The sequence below is a fragment of the Abramis brama genome, assembly GCF_963993115.1.
Source record: "Abramis brama genome assembly, chromosome: 1".
NCBI lineage: Eukaryota > Metazoa > Chordata > Actinopteri > Cypriniformes > Leuciscidae > Abramis > Abramis brama.
The window spans coordinates 30,543,969-30,568,770 of record NC_139963.1 but is presented as its reverse complement, the minus strand read 5'-3'; the positions used below and the strand labels follow the sequence as shown (position 1 = coordinate 30,568,770).

The following is a 24,802-nucleotide window of genomic DNA, read 5'->3' as shown; positions in this document are numbered from 1 at the left end:
TGTTTGGTTTGAGTGTTAATATTTTTAGTGTTAAAATTTTATTGTACTTCATTCAACTACATATATATTTATATATATATAAAGATCCTCTGCACATTGCAGACCTGAGGTATGTTTAACCCCTATAGCGATGGTGTGGCCTTTTTAACCTTATCCGGATTCCAGTCATCTCTGTCATGATAAACAGCTTTGAAGAAACGTATCAGATCACGTTACACATAACTCTTACTGTACGTATAGACATGTAAACTTTGACAGGCTGTAAACAAAACAAAGATGAGTAACACAGTGACCTACAGGCCAGCCTTTGAAGATACTAAATCACAGATGTGTACAACCATATCAGTCATAAAGCGGACATACTTAACAAGCCTAAACTGAAAACCTAAATCATAAAATAAAATGAAATGACATAAAATATCTCAAATCAAGGTCCACACATCCTCTGACCCAGAAACCTCCTTCCCTCCCCGTCACTCTCTCACACACACACACACACACACACTTTGAAAGCTGTTCCACCATATATAGTTATATGAGGGGTGTGTTAATATAGCATTGGCTATACATATCTAATTTGAGAACTTGTCTAATCATTAAGCTGCATTAATGATTCAATTATTAATTAGCAATGTTACCTTAAACTTAAACTTCAAACCCCAAAACTAAATACAATAGATGCATATCACAATCCAATAAATATACACATACTATATATATATACAGTTATTTACAGGAAATGCAGAAAAATTTAATACTTTGTGTATATGTATGCATTTCCTTTTCAAGATCATTATTAATGAACAATTTTGTTATTTAGAATAATTTTGTTATAATTATATGTAAAAATTTAATGTGAATATATATATATATATATATTGGAATTAATTGGTAATCAATAGTAATGAATTTGTCAAATCAAAATTTATCAAGGATACAAATGCACTACTTGCATGACTTTTTGATTTTAAAACAATTAAAATTCATCTCATAAAAATGCTGCATAAATAATTACAGCTGTGCTATTCTATTAGAAAAGATTGCTGAAAAAGAACAATGAAAGATCTAGGCAAGATCTAGATACGGGAACACAAGTAAAGGACAGGCTCACAAGATATCAAATTAATCTAAAAGAGGAAAGGAACGTACAACAAACTGTGGAGTCTCCAGAAGAGGTCGAGGAAATGACTGAGGGATTAAACAGAGAAGAAAAGGCAAGCACAAGAAGCAGACAAGTTTGTTGTGCTATTTTGGTTGCTCTCAGCTGTCCATTGCCCCCGCCTTCCCAAAAGAACCTGTTTTAAGCCTCTCTTCATGTGTCCCCTACCAACCCCTCACTGGACTGCATTGTGCTGATCATCTCGGACTAAAAGAAAAGAGGATAATTATGTGCCCTTTCACAGAGCAGCTTCCCCTTTGCCACCACAAAGTGCACTTCAAAGTGACTGTAGAGTGTCCAAGTGAGGTCAAAGAGCGCCGAGGAGAGAGAGTGCTGAATATAGGCATGGCCATGAGGCAGGGTGAGGCAGGGGGACATGGGCCCAAATCTTATGGCATCACTATACTAGGAAAGGCATTAAAACCCTATTTTCAATTAGGGCTGACTTGGAAAGAGGCGATGGGAAGGGTTATGATTTGATGCCAGAACTGCCTCTTATAAATCAGATGGGGGCGTGTACACAAGTTTATCATTGGCTCAAAAAATCTCTGGATTTAAATCAATCAGTATCTATTATTGCAATCTCCCAATATTGATCTGCTGCTAAACTAAATAGAGTGGTGGGAGTTGTGTCCTCCTCAGTGTCTATGGTTACAGCTCATTCATTTCAAACTGAGTTATGTGATTGTGTGAAGCTCAAACAGTCCCTTACGTCTCCATGTCCTTATTAGTCTACGTGAGACACGCAGACTGCTGCCACTAGTATCAGATTCATCCCATTCCAAGACTCTAATAGCTATTTCTAAGCACTGTAAGATGATAGTGCATCCCACCCTGTGTTCCTTCATCACTTTCCCCCTACCTCATCTCTCTCCCCTTTCATAGTTTCCCTCTTTCTGTCTGCTGTTTCCCAAGCCACACTTAAGGTTGGATCTATAATTAGCAAGGGGCCTTCGGCAGTATAAAAGGCTCCCGGGGACAGGTCACTATGCGGCTTCAGTCTTCACTTCTTGAGCTTCTTAGACTTCACACCGTCCCAGCATGGTGAGTAACCAGTACCTTAGCTGTTACCTGGCCACACCATCTAGGTGGACACATAGGAACCAAGGACATAAAGCCTCACTCTCAGCAGGGTCACGTGGAGGAGAGCTCGCGTTTTGAATCAGCGTCTGATTCTTGGATAATTGAACTCTGGACTTACAATACCTTTAACAGGATGTGATAAATTGGGCACTTTTTCTGAACCTGCGTTACTGGAACCAGGAAGTTAATGCTTAAGCTGCAGAACTAAGTGGTTTTGCTTTCACTTCCCATAACATGCAGTTTTTTGTAATTTATTAAAAAGTTATTGAGTGGACAGAGATTATATGTTTGTATATAGAAAGTTGTAAGTTTCAGCATAGTTTCAGAAAGCATAATACTAATGTACTAATGTAAAGGTACTTTGGATCAAATTCACTACAGCATCCAATCCAACAGTTTCCAGTAGCTGACTATGATGCCCTTGAAGCTACAAAAATACTGAATACAGTGTCAATAATCATTGCAAACTTATGCAACTTAAGCAAAGATAAATTTTTTGGATGTAGGCTATGTCACTCATATAAATCTGTTTCATTAGTATGTAGCTTTTCATACTGCTTTATTATCAATAAATGTGTTAAAATGTCTTATGAATGAGAGTCTGGTGTCTCTAAGCTCTGTGTGGCACTGCTATGTGAGTGTCTAATTTTCTGATTTTCAAATGATGTTGATATGGAGTATTGTCAAAAATTAGCACTACATCTATTCTATTTGCATGTACTGCTGTGTTAAACATTAAAAACTTTCTTCTTATTATATATTTTATTTTGCATATGTAGGCACCCAAGAAGGCTAAGAGGAGGGCAGGAGGAGGAGGAGAGGGTTCCTCCAATGTCTTCTCCATGTTTGAGCAGAGCCAGATTCAGGAGTACAAGGAGGTAAATATTTTTTCAGATCTTCTTGTCAAAACAACAAGCACACTAATTCAACCATGTCAGATACATTGGTACTTAACAAACATCATATTTTGAGAACATTATGTGTTGTTTTAGAAGTTGCATTCTTTCACTTTATTGTGGATTATCAAAGTCGAATGAGTTTGATGGTGGTGAATTTTAGTATACATCAGTTCAATGCAATAAATTACCACTGTGATTTGTCACAGAGGTTGCTTTATAACTGGCCTTTTAATGCTAATATGATCAAAGGCTAATTTTTTGTAACCCCTACTAAGAGAAAGGTCGAACCATATCTATATTAAGGCTTGTATAGTATAGCAACTGTACAGAGTCAACAGATCGCCTTAATCTAGTCAATTCGTCTTGTCTGCTAATTTATATATACTATATATATATATATATATATATATATATATATATATATAAATGCCAGAGCCTTCCTCTCCACTGCCCTCCCATCTGTCAGACACTGTTCTGATACCAATGGGACAGCAGCTGAAGATCACAGTGCATGCCAGAGAGACAGAAAGAAAGAAAAGAATGTGTATGTAAATAATGTAAATAATGATTCAATATATGTGAATCAGATTAATGGATAAAAGTAATAAATAACAGCCCTCTATCTTGGACTCAATTGAAAGTGTGAGTTAAAAAAAAACCTATTGTTAATAAGGTTCATGTTTTAGGGCGCTTGAAGTGGTTGCAAGAAAAAAACAGAAAGTGGACCTAGAAATTACATATAATTCACACACAAAATAAAAACCTGGATAAAATGTGATATTTAACAGTAGTTGTCTCTAGTTATGGTTCACAAACATGATTCATCTGAATTAGCATGATTATCTCGAACACTACGTAAAAGAGTATGTGAGCACATGCTAAAAGGACTGGAATTAGCGTCAGGCTAGTGTGCGATTGAGCTAAGTAAGGATATGAAATGGTTCGAGTAGTTTATTAGTAAGTGATACAGCCTTCTCAAGTTCCTCTTCAGGAATGTCTGACATTACAGTTGGGATTGACTTAACACGTCTCCCAGATGGAAAGAAGGATCAGTGAGGGTCTCTGTGGGGGCCGGGTGGAGGCAGCAGCTGCCATTAACTATTCAAGCCCCTTCTTGAGTTTCACGTGATTCAGAAGGACATTTTTAATACTGTCAGGCAAGAAAGAAAGCCCGCAAGGGGAAGATTTCCTGATACGACTCATTAGTCATTGGTTTGCAACTGTCAGCAGCCTCATTTTCTGTCACCACCTACTCCTGTAACAATGTTCTTGTCTTTTTTCTGTCCTGCACACATAGGCTTTCACAATCATTGACCAGAACAGGGACGGTATCATCAGCAAAGACGACCTTAGGGACGTGCTGGCCTCATTGGGTGCGTTTATGATTTGCGTCAGTCGTGTACTTGGTAAATACATCCATGAATCTGTGCTGACCGTCCTCATCTCTCTCTACAGGTCAGCTGAACGTGAAGAATGAGGAGTTGGAGGCTATGATCAAGGAAGCCAGCGGCCCAATCAACTTCACCGTTTTCCTCACCATGTTTGGAGAGAAGCTGAAGGGTATGCAAAAGTCCCTTTTTCTGTCAATTTTCCCTTTGGTTTTCCAATCATTCAGTTAGTGTAATTCACTCTGTGTCTCTGAAAGGTGCTGACCCCGAAGACGTCATTGTGTCTGCCTTCAAGGTGCTGGACCCAGAGGGCACTGGCAGCATCAAGAAGGAATTGTGAGACTATATTCACTGACATTTTATTCCCATGCAGAAAAAAAAGAAAGACTCCATATCTGACTGCTACTCTTTCCCTTTCATTCCAGCCTCGCGGAGCTTCTGACCACTCAGTGCGACAGGTTCTCTGCAGAGGAGGTGAGATCAGATGCTGCTCATCTTTAGAAGTTTAATTTTCTAAATGCAGGTTATCTTATTGTAAATGATTCACCCATGTATGTTTTATTTTTAAAGTTCTTTTTTAACTTAATTAAATGATCATTTTTAATCAAAACATCATTCTCTCTGATGATGAGATATGCAGGACTTCAGATTTGCCAAATCCGATCTTTTTTGACAACCCGTTTCGCTCGGATGTATGGAAAATCCGTGACAATATAGAAAACTGATCTGTTGCTACTTCAGTTTCTGAATCGCAACTTTAATCAATTTTCCTAGATTAGTTAGAGTCTCTGAAAGCACTTTAATGTATGTTTAATCCTAAATTCTTTGTTTTTCCTCCTTTAGATGAAGAATCTGTTTGCCGCCTTCCCCCCAGATGTGGCTGGCAATGTTGACTACAAGAACATCTGCTACGTCATCACACACGGAGAGGAGAAGGAGGAGTAAACGGCTGTGGAGACGAGACAGAAAATAAAAGAGATGAACGTGTTTCTCTCTCTGCTTTACTCACCTAGGCTGTTCTTTGTCCTCCTTCTCTTTGTGTTTCTTCCTCCTTTCCCATCATCTTTGTTACTTTCAAGCACTTACTCTCTCCATCTCTCCAAAGACTTGTCTCGCTGAGGCTGAATTGGGAGGGTGGAGAGGCTCATGACCACAGTGTCTGTCAAGTGGGGACATGGGATTGTTTTCAATAAAATGAACATAATTTCTATATCTCTCACATACTCTCTCTTTCTCTCTGTTTCTCACTCATTACCCATGACCACCTCTCTTTCATTACAATCAAGCATGCATGAGAGTTGCTGCATGTTATGCTGCTGTCTGGAGGGTTGAAATGAAGGCATCTATAGCTTTGGGCTGAAATACCTCTCTAGATAGATGTGGAAGATGGCTCTCTCTGGGGGGTAAAGAAGCAGGATGGAGTGATCTCGCTCTATAATAGAGGAACCAATCATCATTCTCGTTTCTTCCCCTGATGGTTGACTAAAAAAAAAGAGAAAATGAGGGTTGTGTACCGAGAGAGTTGGGCCTCCTAAAAGCGATGCCAAGCTTATCACGGAGGGAGTGAGAGAGACAGACCATCCAAGGAAGAGAGGAGAGAGGGGACTGAAAGAAAACATATCCTCTTCACTCCCCCTCTCCCCTCCTCTTCACTATTTCTCTGTTCATGTTTTTTTTTTTTTTTATCTATCCTTTTGCTTTCTGCATCTGGGCCTGCTTTGCTCTGTCAGAAACTCTTCTGTAACCAATAAAAGACACAAACTGTGAATAAAACATCTTTTTGTACTGCTATGTCTGCTGGCTGTGTGTGATAGGTGGGAAGAAACTAGACTAGTCTGTTTTAGGTAGATACTGTGAGATAGGGAAGGCTGCATAAGACTGCAGTAAAATGATGCAGTAAATCACAAGGGTGACCAGCGCCACCTGCTGGACAATGATAGTCCTACAACGGCAATGATAAAAGAGCTGCTACATTCGCCTCCTCATAAATTGAAAGGTTTTTAATGTTTTAAGCATTAATTGCCTGTTTTCTAATTATTAAAACAGCAAAAAGCAGAAAAACACATCTAGCTGAAGGGCACTTGCTTTGGTTTAAAACTGTGAATGTCCAATTTAACATTTAATCCATAACAAAACTAAACGTTGAGGTGATGCATGTATGGAACAGTTCACCCAATAGAGATTTTCTTTTGCATTCTCTCTGAGCATATTTATTTATTTGTTATGAGTGTAAAAAGCGGGACATTGCACAGGCAGTAGGCCAATAGGGCTGTTCAATTCCTCACTGTTTTCAGTTCTTTGTTTTACACTTCACCCATTTGCATTAAGCTTTGTATTGTTAGAAACCCAGTCATATATTATAATAAACGTGGATTTTTCATTCATTTTTCCCTGAGATGGGAGAAATAAGGATTTAAGTGTTTTACTTCCTGCTTATTATGACGTAAAAATCATCATTTTGCGTCATAATAAGCAGGAAGTCACATTTCATTGAAAAGTGTAGAGACTACAAACACTGGCTCCTCATTATTCCAGGGGCGGGACCCGCTCACGCTACAGGCCTATTACAGATCAGTGGGTGGGACTTCACTTTCTGAAACTGAAAGCAATATCCTCCATCTTGTTTGGAAGCTAAGCTAACAGGCGCTGTGGAGACAGATGTGAAGATATGACAATAGCGGAGGAGAGTGCTCAATATGATATAGAAGAAGAGGATTTCGGAAGTCTGATGCTTGAATCAGGTGTTTGTGGCTACCTTTACAAGTCGCATAGCGAAGAGCAGCCGAGGCAGAAGACCTGCCTGTCGCGGACGAGAAGCCCAGACTGGCTCGAGCTGGGGGCGGACTGGTGGCGCCGGTGATCTCACACCTCTCGTTTCAATCTAACTGAATTCATTCCGATTGGTGAATCTGACTGTAGTGTTTACATGAACGCTAAACAAGTGATCGGTTGATGTGCGCTTTACCCTTGCTAAGAAAATTTCCGCTCCTCCGTGAGAGATGCGAGACCCGGCGCGTCTCAGTAATGACGCCACCGGCCTCGCGCCGTTCTCCCGCGGCCGTCAGCCTCGTCCTGCTCGCCACAGTAAACATGATGAATGGCGACTGTAGAACGCAAAAGCCGAATCCCGGACATTTTGGGTCTCTAAATCCCTGGCAAACTCATCACTTACTGAGGCTAGCCTTGTTGTTTTCAACTGTGCTCTCTAACCGGTAGGCGTGGCCTCCTAAGGCAGCGAAGCAAGTGCATTCTGGGAGTTGTTGTCTTTCATCCACATAAGCCAAAAATACATTTTCTGGCTTTTCTCAGTCTAGAAAGCTCCAAATTCAAAAATTTCTCCACATTTCTTCTACTTAAATGACCTATTTTAAATACACATTCATCTTCCCAGAGGTGAAGTATCCCTTTAAAGAAAGACCGAATTAACTTGTTCACCTAATCTCATCGTGACCACAGTATATATAGAAAGTAGCCTTCTCATAAAACGAAGCTTTACTTCAAAATATGAAGATATTTTTCTATAACTCTGTATATTTTAACCCTATATTGGACTAATTATGAAATCACAGCTAGAAAAAAATATATGACTTTATATTTTACATATATTTAAGACTAAAATTTGTTTTCAACATCTGACCTTTGACTTTTTTATGGTGGTGTCATTTATAACTGACTTTGTCCTATTATAGTTTTGGCAAACTTCACACACATTCAAATGTATTTTCACTATCTGAAATGCAGTGAAAAGGTCTTTCAAAAAACATTAAAAAGCTTTAGTAACATTCCATTTCATCTTGTGCTGCTATATTTAATTTGCAACTCACATGTGAAAATGTGAGCCAGTGCAGAGCCATGGGTGGAGTGTGAAGTCCAGCTCCCCCTCTCTGAATGTAATTTGGGCGTAATAGGTGGAACTAGAATATCCAACCACACCCTACCCAGAACCAGAACTCAAGCCATGACATCCAGGAGCTGTGCGTCATTTGACTCTGCACTTGAAAACTGAAAAAAAAAAAAAAAAAACTTGAAAAGTGGAGAACCACGTCTTAGCGTTTCAAAAAAGCATTAAAAACATTGTTTATTTCTTGGAATTCCAAATCAATGATTGTAGCACTAGTAAAAAATCAGTTTTTCAGTGTAGCCCAATTTCCACACGTTTACTAGTGGTGTTAGGCCTAGATAGATTCATGGCGATTTTTCTTTCAGAATTATCAACCTTTGGAATCAATTATTTTTGGAATCTATCTTTCTTACCCTCATTTGACCGAAACAAACACTTTCTCCTCCTTCCACAGAAAAAAAAAAAAAAAAGTTTTTAACGACATAAGGGTGAGACAATAGCCTAATGACGATTTAGGTAAAAATGTCTCACCTCAAAAATTCGCGCCGTTCTGGAGTCAAGTGCGATCTGAGTAAAAGTACTTAATGTACATTCCCACATAAGGTTAACATATACAAGAAATTGCAGTAGATTTCTCATTGAATAAAATGAGAATTTCGATTAAACAGCCCCTGCAACACCCTCAATTGAAAAAATGAATCCTTTGTAGCCGTCTCCCGAACCACGTGATGTAAATTTTGTCGAATGGTGACTAATTCATTGTATCAAAATAGTTAAATGACACTTAAAATAACTCATAACATAAATAGAAAAAAACACTCTTGAGGGAGATTTTAATATATTATTTATTATTCATCACACCTGTAATTAATTATTAAATACACTGTGAACTTCCTCTTCAGCAGTTTTAGAACAGCTGTCTTCATCTATGAATTTATTTCATTCTCAACTGTAAATGGTTTCATGTAAACTTAAAAACAAGTATGAGACATACAAAGGACAGAATGAGAGTACTAACCTAAACAAACACTCAAATGAAAATGATTAAAATTAATTTACCAATGCATATTTACCAATGCAGGAATCATTGTATTTACTAATGCAGAAATCCATAAGACAAGTCAAACTACTTTACACCCAGTCCCAGCTGTCTCAGAGTGTTAGTAAACCAACACCGGGTGGCCTTTCATTCATTATTGGTGAGCACAGGGTCTGAACCATTTTAAGTCCACCGGTTGTACCCTTAGTTGGCAATACAGACAGGATGGTGTTAGTGAAGATGCCAGTGCTTAGAACTTAGAGCAATTATTAAGAATAATTAAACACCTTAATCTAGATCACCCAGGTTATCTGAAAGTAACAGGCCATGGACATCACACTCCACTCCACTTTCAGCAGATCCAGTGCTCGTGTCAACAGTGAAGGTAGTCGGAGGCCCCTGGTGGCCACAACATAAATGTCAACATCTACATTGTGCAAACAGTTAGGAACGAAGTTTGCATAGACATAATTGGCTTGCTTTTCATTTGAACAGCAGTGCCTTTAGAGGAAGCAATGACCACTGAGGTCAGTAAGGGCACCACTGATAGGTGAGGAGGAGGGTTGATCCCCTGCAGTTGGAACTGAACGATGCAACGAGTCCAGTAAACACAGGAGACACCATTAAAACATTGACAGAGTATTGGCTACCATATTGCAGCCCAGAAACCACATCAGTTTTCTTCTGCCTTGACAGAAAATATTATATACTGAGTAGGAGCCCTAAAAGCATAAGTATGGTCCAATCACCTAGTGAATGTATCAGAATAATTCATAATACTGAGGGGTCAGTGGATTATGGTGGAGTTCAGTTCACCAGTGTTCATCAAGAGTAACACATTTTTGAGTTAAAGTTTTGTTAAGGACAATATTTAACATTTAATTACCACAGAAATGCCTCGCACACATTTTATTGATCCATTCCTTTTCTTTCACAACTCTTTGGGATCATTTCCCCCTTCAATGGGACATATAATAATAATAATATTATTAATTTAAAAAAAAGATCAGAACAAAATAATAATCAGTATGAAATCATCTCTCATGAAACAAATACTGCAGTAAAATTAGACAAGCTAGTGATTATAAAATGTCTAAAATAAATAACTGCTTGGTTTTGTTCTCCAGAATGTTGGGAGAAAAATGTGCAAAAATCATTTTCAGCGCATGAAAATAAAAGAAAAAAATAAATCCTGTGATTAAATACAACACTCTCCTAAAACAAAGATCACTGCCATTCCAGTCTACCAGGCCTCCATTTACTTGCATAGAAAAATAAAAAAATCTAATCCAAAATAAGACTAATAATAGCCGTAATAGATATTACATGGTTTCATCCGATTAAATTAATAGTTTATACAGAAAACGAAAACTTCAAAGGTCAAAGGTTAATGCTACAATGCTGCACCAAAACCTTCCCATCCAACAAGGCGCGGACTAAAGGAGTCATGTGAACTGGATTAGAGAGTGCCCTATATTAATGAACCCATCAAGGTTAGTGCTGAAAATCAAGTCCTCAGTGCATAAATTTATTAAAATCGTAGTCTGAACTCTACATCCATATCAACATCAAGATAATTAACATCAAACCACACAGATATCTGGAGTGATCTACACGCTTGGCAGAATTTTGAACCTTTACTGCAGTTTATGTGATGCAATTTGTTCGAAAAGAGAAACAAAGAAATAAATAAGCTCATCTGCGGCAAGAGGAAATATTTGGTGAGGCTGACATGATGGATTGGGATCTAACGAGTTTGCAGTCTTTGAGCAGAGATACACAAGCACACTCAGCAAGAACAGTTTTGATTTCCTCTTAGTAATTATGTAAATTCGGATATTCAAATTTTTGTTAAATGGATAGTTAAAAGTGTCTCTTTCCACAGTTTTGAAAGAGAACACACCTTTCCCTCTGTTCAATTTTCACTCCCCCAACACTTATTAATTCCTCCTACCAGAGCACAACGGGAACGAAAAGCTCTTTTGAAAGGAGACTGAAAAGAGAGAAGAAAGACAAGACCCGTGTGCTGCACGAGACTGACACAATTCACTACACTGCCAAGGCACAGACATACAAGAACACACACTAACAAGCAACAGTACGATGAATAAATAGGTCCTCCGGAACACTAAAAACATAACTTATTATTACTAGACACTGCAGCGGTTTTCGCGCTGCAGAAATGTTTTATTTAGGTATTCTGGTTGAGACACCTCTCGGGTGACGGACAGAGGGGGACTGTGTGGTTGGACTGGCACAGATGGCGCTAGAGGTCTACTGTATGTACACCATGGCACCCAGTACACTAGAATTGACAACTTATTATCCAGCTGATCTCATCAATCAGGTATCCAACGTAAAAAAAAAGAAAATAATACAAAGCTGAGTAAGAACCGCTTCCTGTTGTAGCGTTGGGTGAAAGCACTGTGCAGACGAGATGAGAGACATGGGGCAGGGGCAGATGCAGAGATCCAGTTATCCTTGTGAAATGAGTACTTGAGATGAAATGGACGTTACAGGACATTGTTCGTTTTCCCTCTTTGTCTCTTTTCACCAGTCTGCAGCCATCTCGATTCCTAGTCCTCTTCTTGTTGAAGGAACGACGGGGCAGAATTAGGCCAAATCTTTCGCCGCTGCGGCTCCATTCTTCTCCTCCGTCTCTCCTCCTCCCCCTTTGTCTTTTTTCTTACCCCCCTTCTCCTTTTTTTTCTCCTTCTCGGCTTTCTCCTTCTCCTTCTTCAGCCTTTCCTTCTCATTCTTGTCCTTATCTTTCTTCTCCCGCGATTTTAGCTTCTCCTCCTCTTTCTCCCGTCTTTTGTCCTCCTTGGTTTTCTTTTTCTTTTTCCCGTCTTCCTCTACTGCCGTTTTTGGAGTATCTGGGGCCGGGGGTAGCGGTGAGTTGTTTGCGGTGGGTGATGGGATGGTGGGGGTGATTTGTTCAGAGACAACTTTAGGCGACGGCTGGAGCATGTGCGCACTGGACGTGTGTGCGGTTGGAGCCGGTGGCGTGGTAGTAGAAGATGTTGTAGCTAGAGGACTGGGCCCATGCGGTGCCGGGGGACGGCCACCGGCTCCAGCATTAGAGGCAGACGGCACTGGAGGTTTTGAGGCTACTGCACTGGCGCTGCCCCCAAGTGGCTGCATTGGGACGATATCCTGGCCCAAGCTGCCAGAGGTGGAGCTCTTCTTATTCTGTGAATGAAATGGCATCTTGGACTTTCTAAGACCAGGAAGTGACAGGAGGCTTGATGACGCACGCAAGGGTCCGGGGGGAGGGATATGACCACCCAGAAATGACAGGCTGCCGCCAGAGCTGATCGCAGCGGCCCGGTGTTTCTGCTCGAAGATGGCCCGTGTGCCATGCAAACGACGATTCGGTTGGTGGGTCAACTCTCCACGAGATTCCCGCCACTTGCGTACCTGAATGCTGCACTCCCTCTCGATCAGGGCCTCCGTCACAGACAGAGAGACAACCTGAAAACAGAGCAGAGAGTATGAGAAAGGACACAGCGTACTGCACTGCTACTTCTCTATTGCGAGCTTTCTTGTAAGAGTGAGTTTGTGTGCACACCTCTTGCACCAGAACTTCCTCCTTGATGCTTTCAGGGGCGATGTTCCTTAGTCGCTCCATGGTCTCGTACATGCCCTGCACCTCACGGAGCTTATCCACAGACCCCAGCATCTGCTTAAGTAGCACCAAACCCACCCGGAACACGATCTTCACTCCTGACAAACAACATTAAAAAATGCTTATTCTGATAATAAGAAATGTTTCTTGAGCACCAAATCAGCATATCAGAATGATTTCTGAAGGATCATGTGACTCTGAAGACTGGAGTAATGACTGCTGAAATGTGTATGACTGACCTTCACAGAAGAACATGTCCCAGACACGCAGGACACAAGACCAAGGCAGCGTTCGGGAGAAAATGCACATAAACCACTCCGTCATGTACAAGATGGGGTCGATCTTAAATTTCTTCAGGTGACGGTAAGCCATGGGACACACTCTCCTCAGAAGAGAGAAAAAAATCTCTCCGTCCAGTTGGATAGCCTCCTGATGGACAGGAGAGGAGAAGAAAGAGGAGTTTATAAAAAATAAACACCCTCCTCTGTGGTCCTAGTAAGAGTCTCTTTTTGTTACTCACCAACCCAGCACTGTAGTAGCCAGGCAAAAACTTCTCACAGATTTGCACAAGACACCAGAAGGCTTGCTAGAACAAAATAACAGTGAAGATGGTGACGGGGTTATATCCTGTGATATTACTCTAGTCATATTATCTTCATCCTGTCCTTTTAAAGAAAATCAGCCAAGAACAGCAACCCAGACTGAGCTTTGTTCAACTCTGTCTTACCTCAGCGGGCATGTGCATGAGCAGCACTGCCGCCACTGGTGCCTGGGCCTGACAGTAGCCTTCATCCGGCCGGTAGATTGTGTAGGCTTTCAGTATACGGAACAGGTCCTGCTGCCTGAACACACACACACACACACACATAAAACTTTTGACAATTTTTAAAAAATGATTAATAATAATATCAATTATTATTATTATTAAAGTTTAAACAATCAAAACACAACATGCTTCATCACATTATTGTTCACATCACAAAAATAAATATCTTATTATTATTAGATATAATATAATAAATTAATAATAATCCTTTCTTCCCCCCTTTTAAAATGTACTGTTTGAATTGGGTAATATATTATCTGCTTGGCATAGATATATTCCCCAACATATAATAGATGAACTGAGAAACAACAGAGCAGAGGAGAGATGTGAAAGTGTGGGGAAGTATAAAACTAAAGCCCAAAGTATAATTTGTTCTTGTTTTCTAACGCAAATGCTAGTGTATGCATACAGTCGAACACGTAGCCTTTTAAAGTATACTCCATTTGATAGGGGTAGACACATGCACTCTAGAAAGTTTCATCTTTGTCTGGTGTCTGCGTAGCCTAGCTAACGTCAGACCTCTTTCTCATTGAGACGTGGTCTGGGAACCACATGTTCATTTTCTCGTATTTGAGGCGTGGTTTACGAATGCCCAGAGCCGTTTATTGGGCGCTACGAATGTCTATCAAATGCGCCTGCACGTAGCTCATAGCCAATTGTTTCAATTATACCAGATGACGTATGTAGAGCGACAGAAATTCGACGAGGAAGAAGACGATGGCTGAAGAAGACTAAACTACTAAGAACACTATCTAAGGCTGCATCGAAAGGTAACTTCGCGTCTGCTGCCATGTTGGATCCATAGATATAAACAAACTGCTTCGGTGTGTCGCATAGACGTCGTCATTGTCTTGCTGCTCCCTCCCCGTTGTGTGATTGGTTCCCTCGCTGAGGCGAAAATCTGGTCCATGGTATCCAGGCTGGAATATAAAATCGCGCTGCGCTCAAGGCAGCATGGGGAAACCCAGGCTAGTGTCTGCGCTGTTTTTCTCCAGAAGTTATGGAGATAAAAATGTCTTTGAATTATTTTACCCGGGCCAGTGTTGCCACCTTGTGGAACAGAGATGCACTGCATCCGAAACTGCGTGCTTTTTGAGTGGGTACTACATTTGAATTTACTTCATGACTGTTGAAAAACAAAATTCTATATAGTATGAATGTGTGTAGTATGAATGAAATTCAGACGTACTACATCCACCATGTTGTCACTGTGTCACATGACCTACCAAAGTCAGTTGTCACTTCACTTCCATTCATAAATCCTCTCTCGTGGCCTGATGGGGAAGTAAAGTGTCCATATGCGCACTTTAGAATCTTGCAGGAAGTTTTATGTCATCCGGGTACTTTTCACTTACTGTTTTTTGAATACTATGTATTCGGGCATACTACTCTGTTGCTGTACTGTTTTTCGCATGCTATATATTAGGGAAGTATTCGAATTCGGACGCAGAAATGTTGTTCTTATTATTGGGAGATATGAGGGTCCATGGCTCTACTATTGGCAAATGCGTAACGGCAAACTTGGATCACGTGTGCCTTGATAACCAATCACATTACAGCCTTGACGTCATTAAATTTAGTTATTTCTTGAGTTATGCGACAGTCAATCACTGTTTCCGGATACCATAGAATTAAATAAAAAGTGCCGTAAACTGAATCATAACTGTCGCGCAATTGTCCGTGACTTCTCTTATAAAACAGTATTTTTCAGTGCAAATAGATCAATCCAAAACCAATGTTTAAGAGCAAACATGTTGAAGATTAGCTGATAGGCTGACAAATCATCAAATGATTAGCTATTTCCTCCCAAAAGCGGTTTATTCAGCGTAGTGAACCTCTCCTCCACTGACATCCATAAAAAAAAAACGGCCTCTTGTTTTCTTCCCTGCCAACCACAGGCGTTATGTTTTTTTCGACTAAGGTTGCAGGCTCGCCTTCAAGTGGCATTGGTTACAAAAATCAGGCAGACGTGTACAGTACAGTAAGAAAAACAAAGTATCCCTTGGGCTTGAGAGGGTCAGTGCTGGTATCAATATGTGCACTATGCAGTGAATAAAGACTAATATAAAAAAACATATAAGTAAACCAAAAACACAAAGGGGAAGAAAAATTCCTTCCTTCAGTTTCCAGGATTGTGTAACATTCTAAATAAAAGCCTTGCATCACTCTTTCTCTTGATAAAACCCTCATCTGAATTTACCCATGTCCTCCCCGAGCAGCAAACATCTCATGAAATGGGAACTGCCTGTGCAAGTCCTTCTCTATGATGTCCAACCACTTTGGATCTCCCTGCTCTCGCTCCAACTCCTAAGAGACAAAAAAAAAGGAAAGTGAACAAATATGTCTATAATAAAAAAAGTTTGTACATTAAAAACTAGTGTTTTGATCATGTAAACTAAGATATACATGACTGCTAGTATAAGAACATTTAAAAGGAAAGAAAGGGTTACAAATTGCAACTAAATGGTTGTGTTTTGTGGCCATTTTTCTTGCCCGTTTAACACAATGTTGTTAGTGGTCACAGCTTAACTGTCAAATGTGAACTGGTACAAAATATGCAATATGATTAGCAGATGCAATTAATGGTGTAATACAGTAAAAACATCATATATAATCTGATGTGTCTGTCTTTTAATTGTTCAATTTTAGTCAGGAGCCCCTTGATAGTAAAACCTAAATAGTTAACAGCAACAGCACATGAACTTGGGAGAAGTTGATTTAGGGCCATGTCTATACGAACAGTAGGTGTATCAACCCGACCATACCTCAAACTTTCCAGGATTGGATTCGAGGAGCTCCTGGCTGTTGGAAAGCAGCTGCCAGGCTTTAGCTCTGAGAGAGGAAGGGATTCCTTTCCTGCAGCGGATTTTTACCTGCATCAGAAAGAAAACATAACTCAGATTGTATCAACATTCATAAGCACTGTATTTTCTAATCCAGTCATGAATGTCTTCTGTGACCCTTTAAATAAGAAACAGACCTTTTGAAAGCGCCGGGATACCCATTTGTCCCAGTTTCTGAACATGTCCAGCCATTTCATCTCTCTCTGTCTCGCCACTGCCACAGCGATTTCCGCCTCGCTACAAGAGAGAGGGATTCACAAACACATAAACCACATACAACGCATAAACCTACAAGCACCCGCACAAGCCCTGAGATAATGTTGCGCTTTTGACAAATGGCTCAAAGTCAAAATGGTTTACTCTGAATCTGAGAGAACAGACATCTAATATACAGACAATTGCTAATTTTGAATCTCTCAAAACTAATTAGAAAGCCCTGAAATCTTCAGAGTCATTGGTAAATTAATGTTTTTGGGTTCCACTACATTTTAAGGTGACGTAGTTTCATTGTACTTAATTAAATACATGTACTTCATTTAGTTACGGTTAGGGTTAGGTTTAGGGTTAGTTACTTAGTTACTTACTTATGCATAAATTACTACATGTAGTAATGTGTAACCATGTCACTTATAAACAAAGTGTTACCAGTTTTGTAGCTTTGTAAAGAAATAACATCTACCAAATGAACAAGCCAAGTAGTAGTGATGCCAGACAGATAGAACACCTCGTGTCTGAGACTTTGGTCTTAGTCAAAGTGTGTGATTTCTGCGGCACTAAACAGAATTGCAAAAACAATAATAGTTGTATAAGGACAAACCAAAAAACAATTGTCCCGCCCCAAACTCACACCACTGATTGAACAAATCACGCTATTTGGGGCTTGTCAAGATGCTCAAACACAAGATTGCAGCACAGAGCCAATATTTACACTATTCAGGAAACCATCTAGTAAAAAAAAAATGACTCAACTTACTTAAGTTCAGCCTTCACTCGGTCTCTAAAGTAGAAATTTGTGAACATAGTGAACAAGTCAGTAGCTTACAGACAAGAAATAACATCTCAGAACATTGCTACACTGTTTAGATGTATTGAATTTAAGTTAATACCTTTAAAAATGTGTAATAAAATGAATATTTTTTAGATAATTTACTAATTGTAAATTAGTTAAATGTACAAAATTCGTTTTTTAACAGTGAATCTGTAGCAAATATGTGAAAATAGGCTTTGAAATTTGTTTAGCCTTGTAACTTGACTAGACACTAATTCAGGTTCTTGTGAACGTGTCTGACTGAGACAATAACTTGTAAACAAAAATAGCAGAGAACTAAATCTGACAGACAGCACGCTGAGCATATGAGAAAGTCTAATTTAAGACTAACCCACACTGACCATTTTTAAATAGCTGAAAAAGCATGTGGTGGTTAATAAGTTAGGCTGAGCCGGAATTAAAAAAGGAAACGTTTAAACGTAAAGGACAGTGTTAGCGCCTATTTTGAGTTGAATTACTCAGTACTAGAGATAAAGCAGAGACAGCCGGAGGAAGAGAGAGACAAAAAGTGAGACAGTCAGTGCACTCTGACTCAGACGAGCCCTCTCAGCACAATCTGAGTCACTTACAACAAACACACGGAGGACACAGAGAAGCAGCGAGAGAGACGGACACAGGAAAAACGCACCAAATGCTCATCCTCTTCTCGGCTGTAGGCATAAATTATTAATACCCCAGCAGCGCACTTCACATCAGATGCTGGTAATTACCCTATCAATCTCATTCATTATAAATCCTTACTCTGATTCATCAAACCAAGTAGAGCCAAACAGAAGTATATTCAACATATGAGTTTCAACATGAAATCAAATCCTTTCTTAGCGTATGTTCATGGACTTCTTGTGCTAGGTGGGTTTGATCAATATTTTTCTGCCTTTCACAATAATCAATACACATTTTATGTATTTGTTCGGAAATGGCTTAAAAACAGTAAAACACTAGTTTAAAATCATTAATGCCTGTTTTCCAATGTGTTGCACTAAATTAACACTATTAAATTATAATTATATAAAAATATTTATATAAAATGTATATAAAACAGTAATAGATATAAATATTTACCTTCTTACATTTCAATATATACTTTTTAACATGAAAAACAAAGACTTCAGGTAATATTTGCAGGGACGATGCAAAATGAATCGTTGAATCAAAGTTTCAAATTGATTCTTTGTAACTGACAGTTTGAACTGATTCATAAAAATGAATCAAACATACCAGCTCTTAAGGCCTATTCCCACTAAGCCCGCACCACAACTATAACAATATTAATGACAAAGAGGAATGATATCATTGGAATCACTTTCAGAATGATTTTTTTTCCAGCTGATGGACGGCAAAGACATTGGCAGCCAAGCATGATCCACATATAACACATCATATTATGAAAGCAAAATGTTTTATGAACAGTGTTTCAAGTTTACTTTAAATATAATTATTTAAGTAGTAACATTAATTATAATAAGCAATATTAGATTAAAATATTACATTAATATCAGAAATAAGTTGACAAGCATGCGGCTGACAGTCAAAAAGCAAATAGAGGCAAGTTTCAATATGCAGGAAAGGGAAGAATTTATACATTGTAAAACACTCTTTTAACACATTAAATGCTGAAATATGTGACATGCTCTTATAATCTGAAGTGGTTAGTCTTTACGTGAGAATGTGAGAACGTGTTTTTGTGTCATTCGGTTCACAACCACCCACCTTCCCTCACTGTACTGCGCTCCTCCCAGGAAGCCATATTTATCAGTACGCCTCACTGGACCGTTGATCTCCGAGTCTGACCCCACCGAGCTGCCGTCCTCGCCGAGCCCTGACAGAGACTCCAGAGTTCCTGACATCAGGCTGGCCGACTCCAGGTAGCTGAGCGTGTCTGGGGCTGGACGCCTGTACGTGGAGGGCAGAAACATGGACCCACCAGACTCCTGCACCAGTACAGCTGGGGGTTCGGCCCTGGTGGGTGTGCAGGGGGGCTCAGGGGTCATCTTATCGGTGCTGGGACTGTTGGGTTCAGGGTTTTGAATGGGCTCGGGCAGTGGGACTGTTTGTGCTTCTGTTTGCCTGGAATCTTGTGAAGAGGGGGCCGGGTTGGAGACTGGAACGGGAGGAGGGGTAAACTGAGGAGGAACGTCCATGGGGGGAGCAGGACTGGAATTCTGGCTGACTTGAACGATGGGATACAGATTAGGACTGGGATTAAGTTCAGGCGACAGAGGCATCTGCTGTTCCTGCTCTGAGCCCTGTGCTTCAGTGTGCCGTTCTGTTTGGCCAATGAAATCACTTTTCCCATTAGACTCTGTATCTGTGGCAGCTAGTACCTCTACTGGTGGTCCAACAGCACTCTTTGTGGCTGTTGAAGAGGCAGCTGCATTGTTTTGGCCAGGTGTGGGCTCCCAAGACGAAGAGTTTTTTCCACCTGCCTGTAACATTGGGTTTCCCATTACGGCTCGGTCCCCGTAGAGAGATGATTTTGGGATGGGAGTTTCTGAAGGGAGAGGCTGTGGGCTGGGGGGAGCAGGCACTGATTGGTCGCTCATACTGGGAGGGGAGGGGGTGAGGGCGGAGATTTCAGCCATAGCTGCTCGTCAATGATACAGCTGGTCAAAAGAGAGACAAAACCAGAGTCAGTGATTATTATTCCTTGAAATACAAGAATAAAAACAAACGCTGTCATTTCATTAAAAGAGTAAGCCCCTTTTGGTCTGAGAAGTGAATGGCTGCATTGAAGCAGGTGTTTAAATGTGACGAAGACTCTCAGTTGGCAGGAAAAGAGAGAAAACATTAACAAACGTGTAAAAAAAAGAACCAAATAAATCTTCTGTCAAATTCCATGAGCATGTCTCATATCACAGCTCTTCAGAGATACGATTTTTCCCATTTTTTTCACCTTAAAATAATAACATACACACCTAAAAGGCATTAAACTCAAGTGTGCTTCTCTAAAAACAATCTCTGATCACCTTTGACTGTCTCTTTCTCACAATAATCACAAGTCAGATACTATTCTCTCTTATCAATTAAAATAAATGAGAGGAAAAACTATCCTGAAATACAGTATTTCATAAAAATGGAAATGATCAAAAATATGGCAAAACTGTTTAAGAGACCCGAAAATAAGCACAGTTTCCAAAGCTGGTCTCATCCAACTTAAAGGCCCTGTTTAAACCTGGTATTAAGAAGCGTTTTCGTCAATCCGATCACAAGTGGACAACTCTAAATAAAGGTGTAAACGGGCCGTCTACAATGTTTTGAGCTTGTCCACTTTTGACCACTTTCAGAGGTAATCGAAAACGCATTGATTCGACCGGATTGCTTTCATAGTGTAACCACTCATGTGGTCAAATGTGTTTGAACAGCCGCAAAAGACCGCAGACTCTCCCGACTACTGACCTAATGCATAAACATTATGGGAAGCGCATTAGATAGACAGGATTGTGTTGGTTATTCCATATTTGTTTTATCATCTATCAATAATCCATTTGTTACAGTAAGACAATAAGACTTCTAGAATGACATGTCTTTGAGGAATATTATTTTAAAAAATGTATAGAGAAATGCACTTACGGATTACGGAACGGATTTTTTATTTTATGTAGTAACTGACAGCATGCTTAACTTGTAGATCCTAGAGAGAACTGCAATGAGTATTATTTTAACCCAGAATACACACTACCATTCAAAAGTTTGGGGTCGGTCGGTAAGATTTCTTAAAAATGCTTTTTAAATGTCTTCTGCTCACCGAGGCTGCATTTATTTGATACAGTAAAACCAGTTATTTTGTGAAATAATGCTGTTGTCAATTTAATATTCTTTTAAATGCAATTTATCCTGAGAAATAAATATTTAGTAACATTTAAATGTCTTTACAGCATTCTTGCTGAATAAGTATTAAAATAGCATAAATTGGTTTAGATTAATTATCGTTTTAAATCTAAATTAGTAACTAAAATAAATAAAGGGTAACAACACGTGACATGAAGCATTGTATTTAAGCATATCCTAAAGAGTAAGAGACATTCAGACCAGAGGACCTTTCAATTGTTTGGTAAAGACAATGGTAAGCTGTTTCAAAGAAAGTCTCAATGAATATGAATTAAACAGATGCAAACAACAGTGATATGATGGGCTGCACAAGTCTTTACAGATCTAGTTTAGGTACAGTGTAAAGGAACAGGTTACCACTATTTCCTCTTACACTGAGATCTGCCTCATAGACTTCCGTATGATCTATATATAAATGTGTCCGAGTACACATGCTGACAGCAGATAAAAAGGAAGTGATTCCTTGACAGAAGCACCGTGGCTGAAAGTTCGAACATGCTTGTGAATGTAAAGCACAAATGCTGTCTATGAAATGCAGACAGCTCACTAGGTTTTGAAACACAAACCATGTGTGATTGTCAAACTATGGGGTGTCTGAAAGCTGATAAAACATTCACAGAAGTCAGATGACTATTAAAAAGTAATTTGTTCTAAAGAGTTATCGCACACGCACAATAAACTATTAATAACCTAATTGTAAAACTCTAAAACTCATCAGGAAGCCTTTGTGGTAGAGATAGGAAGTCTTGCTCATTTTCACAAATTGGTTTTCAGACAGGTGCAAAAACGATTCAATGAATCCGTTTAAGACATGGCGTAATTAATTAAAAATGCTCATAAATTAATCTTAAAAAGATCAGTCATTTGGTACCTAAATATAAATTAGCATTTACATTAGACCATGTTAACATTTACATCTATTGGCTGAAAACGGGTTTACACCATTTTAAAGCTATTATTCAAACAACCAACTCGTATGTGAAGATAAACGATCATATATCTGTCATATTCATGTTGTTTGATTAATGTATTTTTTCTTCCCCATCTGTCAAATCCTCCAAATACTCTTGAAGTAATTTTAATCAGTCAATCAGTTGTTGTTGGTTAAAAGCCCAAATCGTAAATGAATCGTTCGAACTGATTTTGTGAATCGGTTCAAAAGATTCACTGAAACGATCCGGCTCAAAAGAACAATTCGTTCAGGAATCGGACAATGCTACTTAGTGGGACTCCACCCATACACATGAACTGTGCTCGTTCCGGGTGACCAAGAATAATAATATCTAAAGTGTGAGGACCGAGATGAGATGTAAACAAACCACACAAAATAACTTTCAGGGACAGTTTTTAAAAAAGGCATTGGTGCAAACGTGTGAGCTGTCAATCGCAGTGTGACTAAAATCACACATGTGAGGTGACTGGACAATAATACAGTGGTACCGGATACCGGGAAACCTCCATTTCTAAAAGACCAACATCTATTCAAAAATACATCACGCTTTTAAACGGAAGACTACAGTCATAAGACACACAAGCAAGGTCATAAAGTGATCATTTGGTACCTGAGACTTCACCCGCAGGAGTGGCTGGATTTGTGACTGCCAAGTTTAATCTAAAGCAGCTAATCGTGCTGTCCGACCTGTCATTCAACAGCCTCTCATCAAACGTGTCTTAATTATGCCGAGAATCACCAATCACCCCGTGATACATACGATGTATACAAAATTATAAGTTAATTGCAATGTACTAATTTAGTTGCTGAAATTGGCCTGCTAACTTGCTAGCTCATGCCTACAGTGTCCAGTGCGGCCGATCAGCTCAACTTCCCGGTTTACGGCGCAGGGAAATAGTGTTATTATAACTGTGTTGATCTGTTTTGACACATCTGTCTCATCTGAGAGAAGACAATAGAGAAGAGTGTGCAGACTCACCCGCAGCTGAGGGATCTGTCCGTCCGTGCCGGGGGGGCTCCTGTCCACACCGGTTGCCGTGACCCCCCGCCACCGCCGCCGACGTTGAACGGATTTAAGGCGCAAGGAAGGCAGGCCGTTGATAAGCCTCCGGGCCGATAGGAAAGTTTAAATGATAAACCTAAAAGTGCGGTTAGGGGTCTGTGTGTGGAGGGTGGTGTGTTGAAGGGCTAACGGTTAGCTAAACACTGCCGCTCCGCACTGGGTTCCCACTCATCCGCGCGCAAACAGATCCGGATCAGTGTTGGCATTGAGTGCACTTGTGTATTGCGTTTGAGAAAGTCAAGAAACCTCCCTGAAATGGGAATCGGGCCACATCGCTGGAAGAGATAAACACGGCCCTGCTGACATCGCCGTGTCCGCATTTCCTACAACCAACTCTGAGTGACAGCGACGTGCGCGCACCCGTCCCGCAAGACGTAAGCGCTCAGTATCTACTGACGTAACGACGTCCAGCCAGGTCAACCAACGCTGAGAACTACCGTTTGAATATCTAAGCAAAAAAGCTTTAAAACAAATTTGTTTTCAATTATTTTTAATGTTTAGCTGACTTGTAATTCACAAAACTTGTAAGTATTTTATTAGATATTTATTTGTCAATGTTTTACATTTTTTAACCATATTTTTCTCTTTGCTATGTTTTAATTTTGCTTCTCGTTGTTACATTGTCTTCTATATTGTTTTGCGCATTAATTTAAAAAGACAAGCAACTGCCAATGGACCTTCTTTATCCCCGACAGAATATTTACCTATTAGAGATAGGCCTAACTACGATAAGGTAAAATAAGGGAATCATTATTTAAAAATAACAAAAAACATAAAGCTGTTATATTTAAATAAAAAATACATTTGGGTAATGCTTTACTTTAAGTGGGCCTTGTTAAAATGTAATTACACATTCGTACTGATTGATATTAATTAAACGTAGGCTAACTTACTTACTATAGGGTAAGTATAGTAAGATAGTATAGTAAGCAGGTTTAGCTGCTTGTGATTATGTATAATTTACAGTTATTACTGCAGTAAGTATGTAACAGGTAACAAAGACACCACAAATAAAGTGTTATTGTTTTTTTATCCAATAAAAAATAAAAAATAATCAATTAATTAATACATAATAATGAAAAGAGTATTAAAAAAGGTGAGCCGAATATCATGTTATATCATTATACTAGTTACATTTCACAATGTATCAACCCTGAAAAATTATATTTTTGCATGCCATTATACAAAAGGCGTATGCCAAACGA

At 39.5% G+C, this 24,802-nt stretch overlaps 2 protein-coding genes across 3 annotated transcripts; one reads left to right on the top strand and one right to left on the bottom strand.

Annotated features, from left to right (window-relative positions):
• Positions 1-2,032: 2,032 nt before the first annotated feature.
• mylpfa (myosin light chain, phosphorylatable, fast skeletal muscle a) lies at positions 2,033-5,739 on the top strand. Its single transcript, XM_084086985.1, has 7 exons — positions 2,033-2,203; positions 3,022-3,120; positions 4,439-4,514; positions 4,597-4,701; positions 4,787-4,865; positions 4,955-5,003; positions 5,373-5,739. Exons 1-7 carry the CDS (start codon positions 2,201-2,203, stop codon positions 5,472-5,474), a joined length of 513 nt encoding a protein of 170 aa, XP_083943111.1. The 5' UTR covers positions 2,033-2,200; the 3' UTR covers positions 5,475-5,739.
• A 5,166-nt stretch (positions 5,740-10,905) lies between these two features.
• Positions 10,906-23,944, bottom strand: tbc1d10b (TBC1 domain family, member 10b). 2 transcript variants are annotated; one of them, XM_084129816.1, is made up of 11 exons: positions 23,514-23,941; positions 19,465-20,357; positions 17,680-17,703; positions 16,844-16,943; positions 16,629-16,736; positions 16,064-16,170; positions 13,765-13,879; positions 13,558-13,623; positions 13,277-13,466; positions 12,981-13,135; positions 10,930-12,883 (listed from the first exon to the last, which is right to left on the bottom strand). In XM_084129816.1, the coding sequence occupies exons 2-11, from the start codon at positions 20,334-20,336 to the stop codon at positions 12,023-12,025; spliced, it is 2,598 nt and encodes an 865-aa protein (XP_083985942.1). In that variant the 5' UTR covers positions 20,337-20,357; positions 23,514-23,941; the 3' UTR covers positions 10,930-12,022. The 2 variants fall into 2 exon arrangements, with proteins under 2 accessions (XP_083985943.1, XP_083985942.1); XM_084129817.1 differs by lacking the exon at positions 17,680-17,703 and having other exon boundaries at positions 10,906-12,883; positions 23,514-23,944.
• Between the last annotated feature and the right edge of the window lie 858 nt (positions 23,945-24,802).

What these genes read in the sequence shown, in the direction of transcription:
- mylpfa (XM_084086985.1), top strand. An exon ending in GGACGTGCTGGCCTCATTGG is followed by an intron (nt 4,515 to 4,596) that starts GTGCGTTTATGA and finishes CTCTCTCTACAG; the next exon opens with GTCAGCTGAACGTGAAGAAT. An exon ending in GTTTGGAGAGAAGCTGAAGG is followed by an intron (nt 4,702 to 4,786) that starts GTATGCAAAAGT and finishes TGTCTCTGAAAG; the next exon opens with GTGCTGACCCCGAAGACGTC.
- tbc1d10b (XM_084129816.1), bottom strand. Translation starts at nt 20,336, where the DNA reads ATGGCTGAAATCTCCGCCCTCACCCCCTCCCCTCCCAGTATGAGCGAC. An exon ending in GCTGCTCGGGGAGGACATGG is followed by an intron (nt 13,880 to 16,063) that starts GTAAATTCAGAT and finishes GTGTGTGTTCAG; the next exon opens with GCAGCAGGACCTGTTCCGTA. An exon ending in GCTACTACAGTGCTGGGTTG is followed by an intron (nt 13,467 to 13,557) that starts GTGAGTAACAAA and finishes CCTGTCCATCAG; the next exon opens with GAGGCTATCCAACTGGACGG.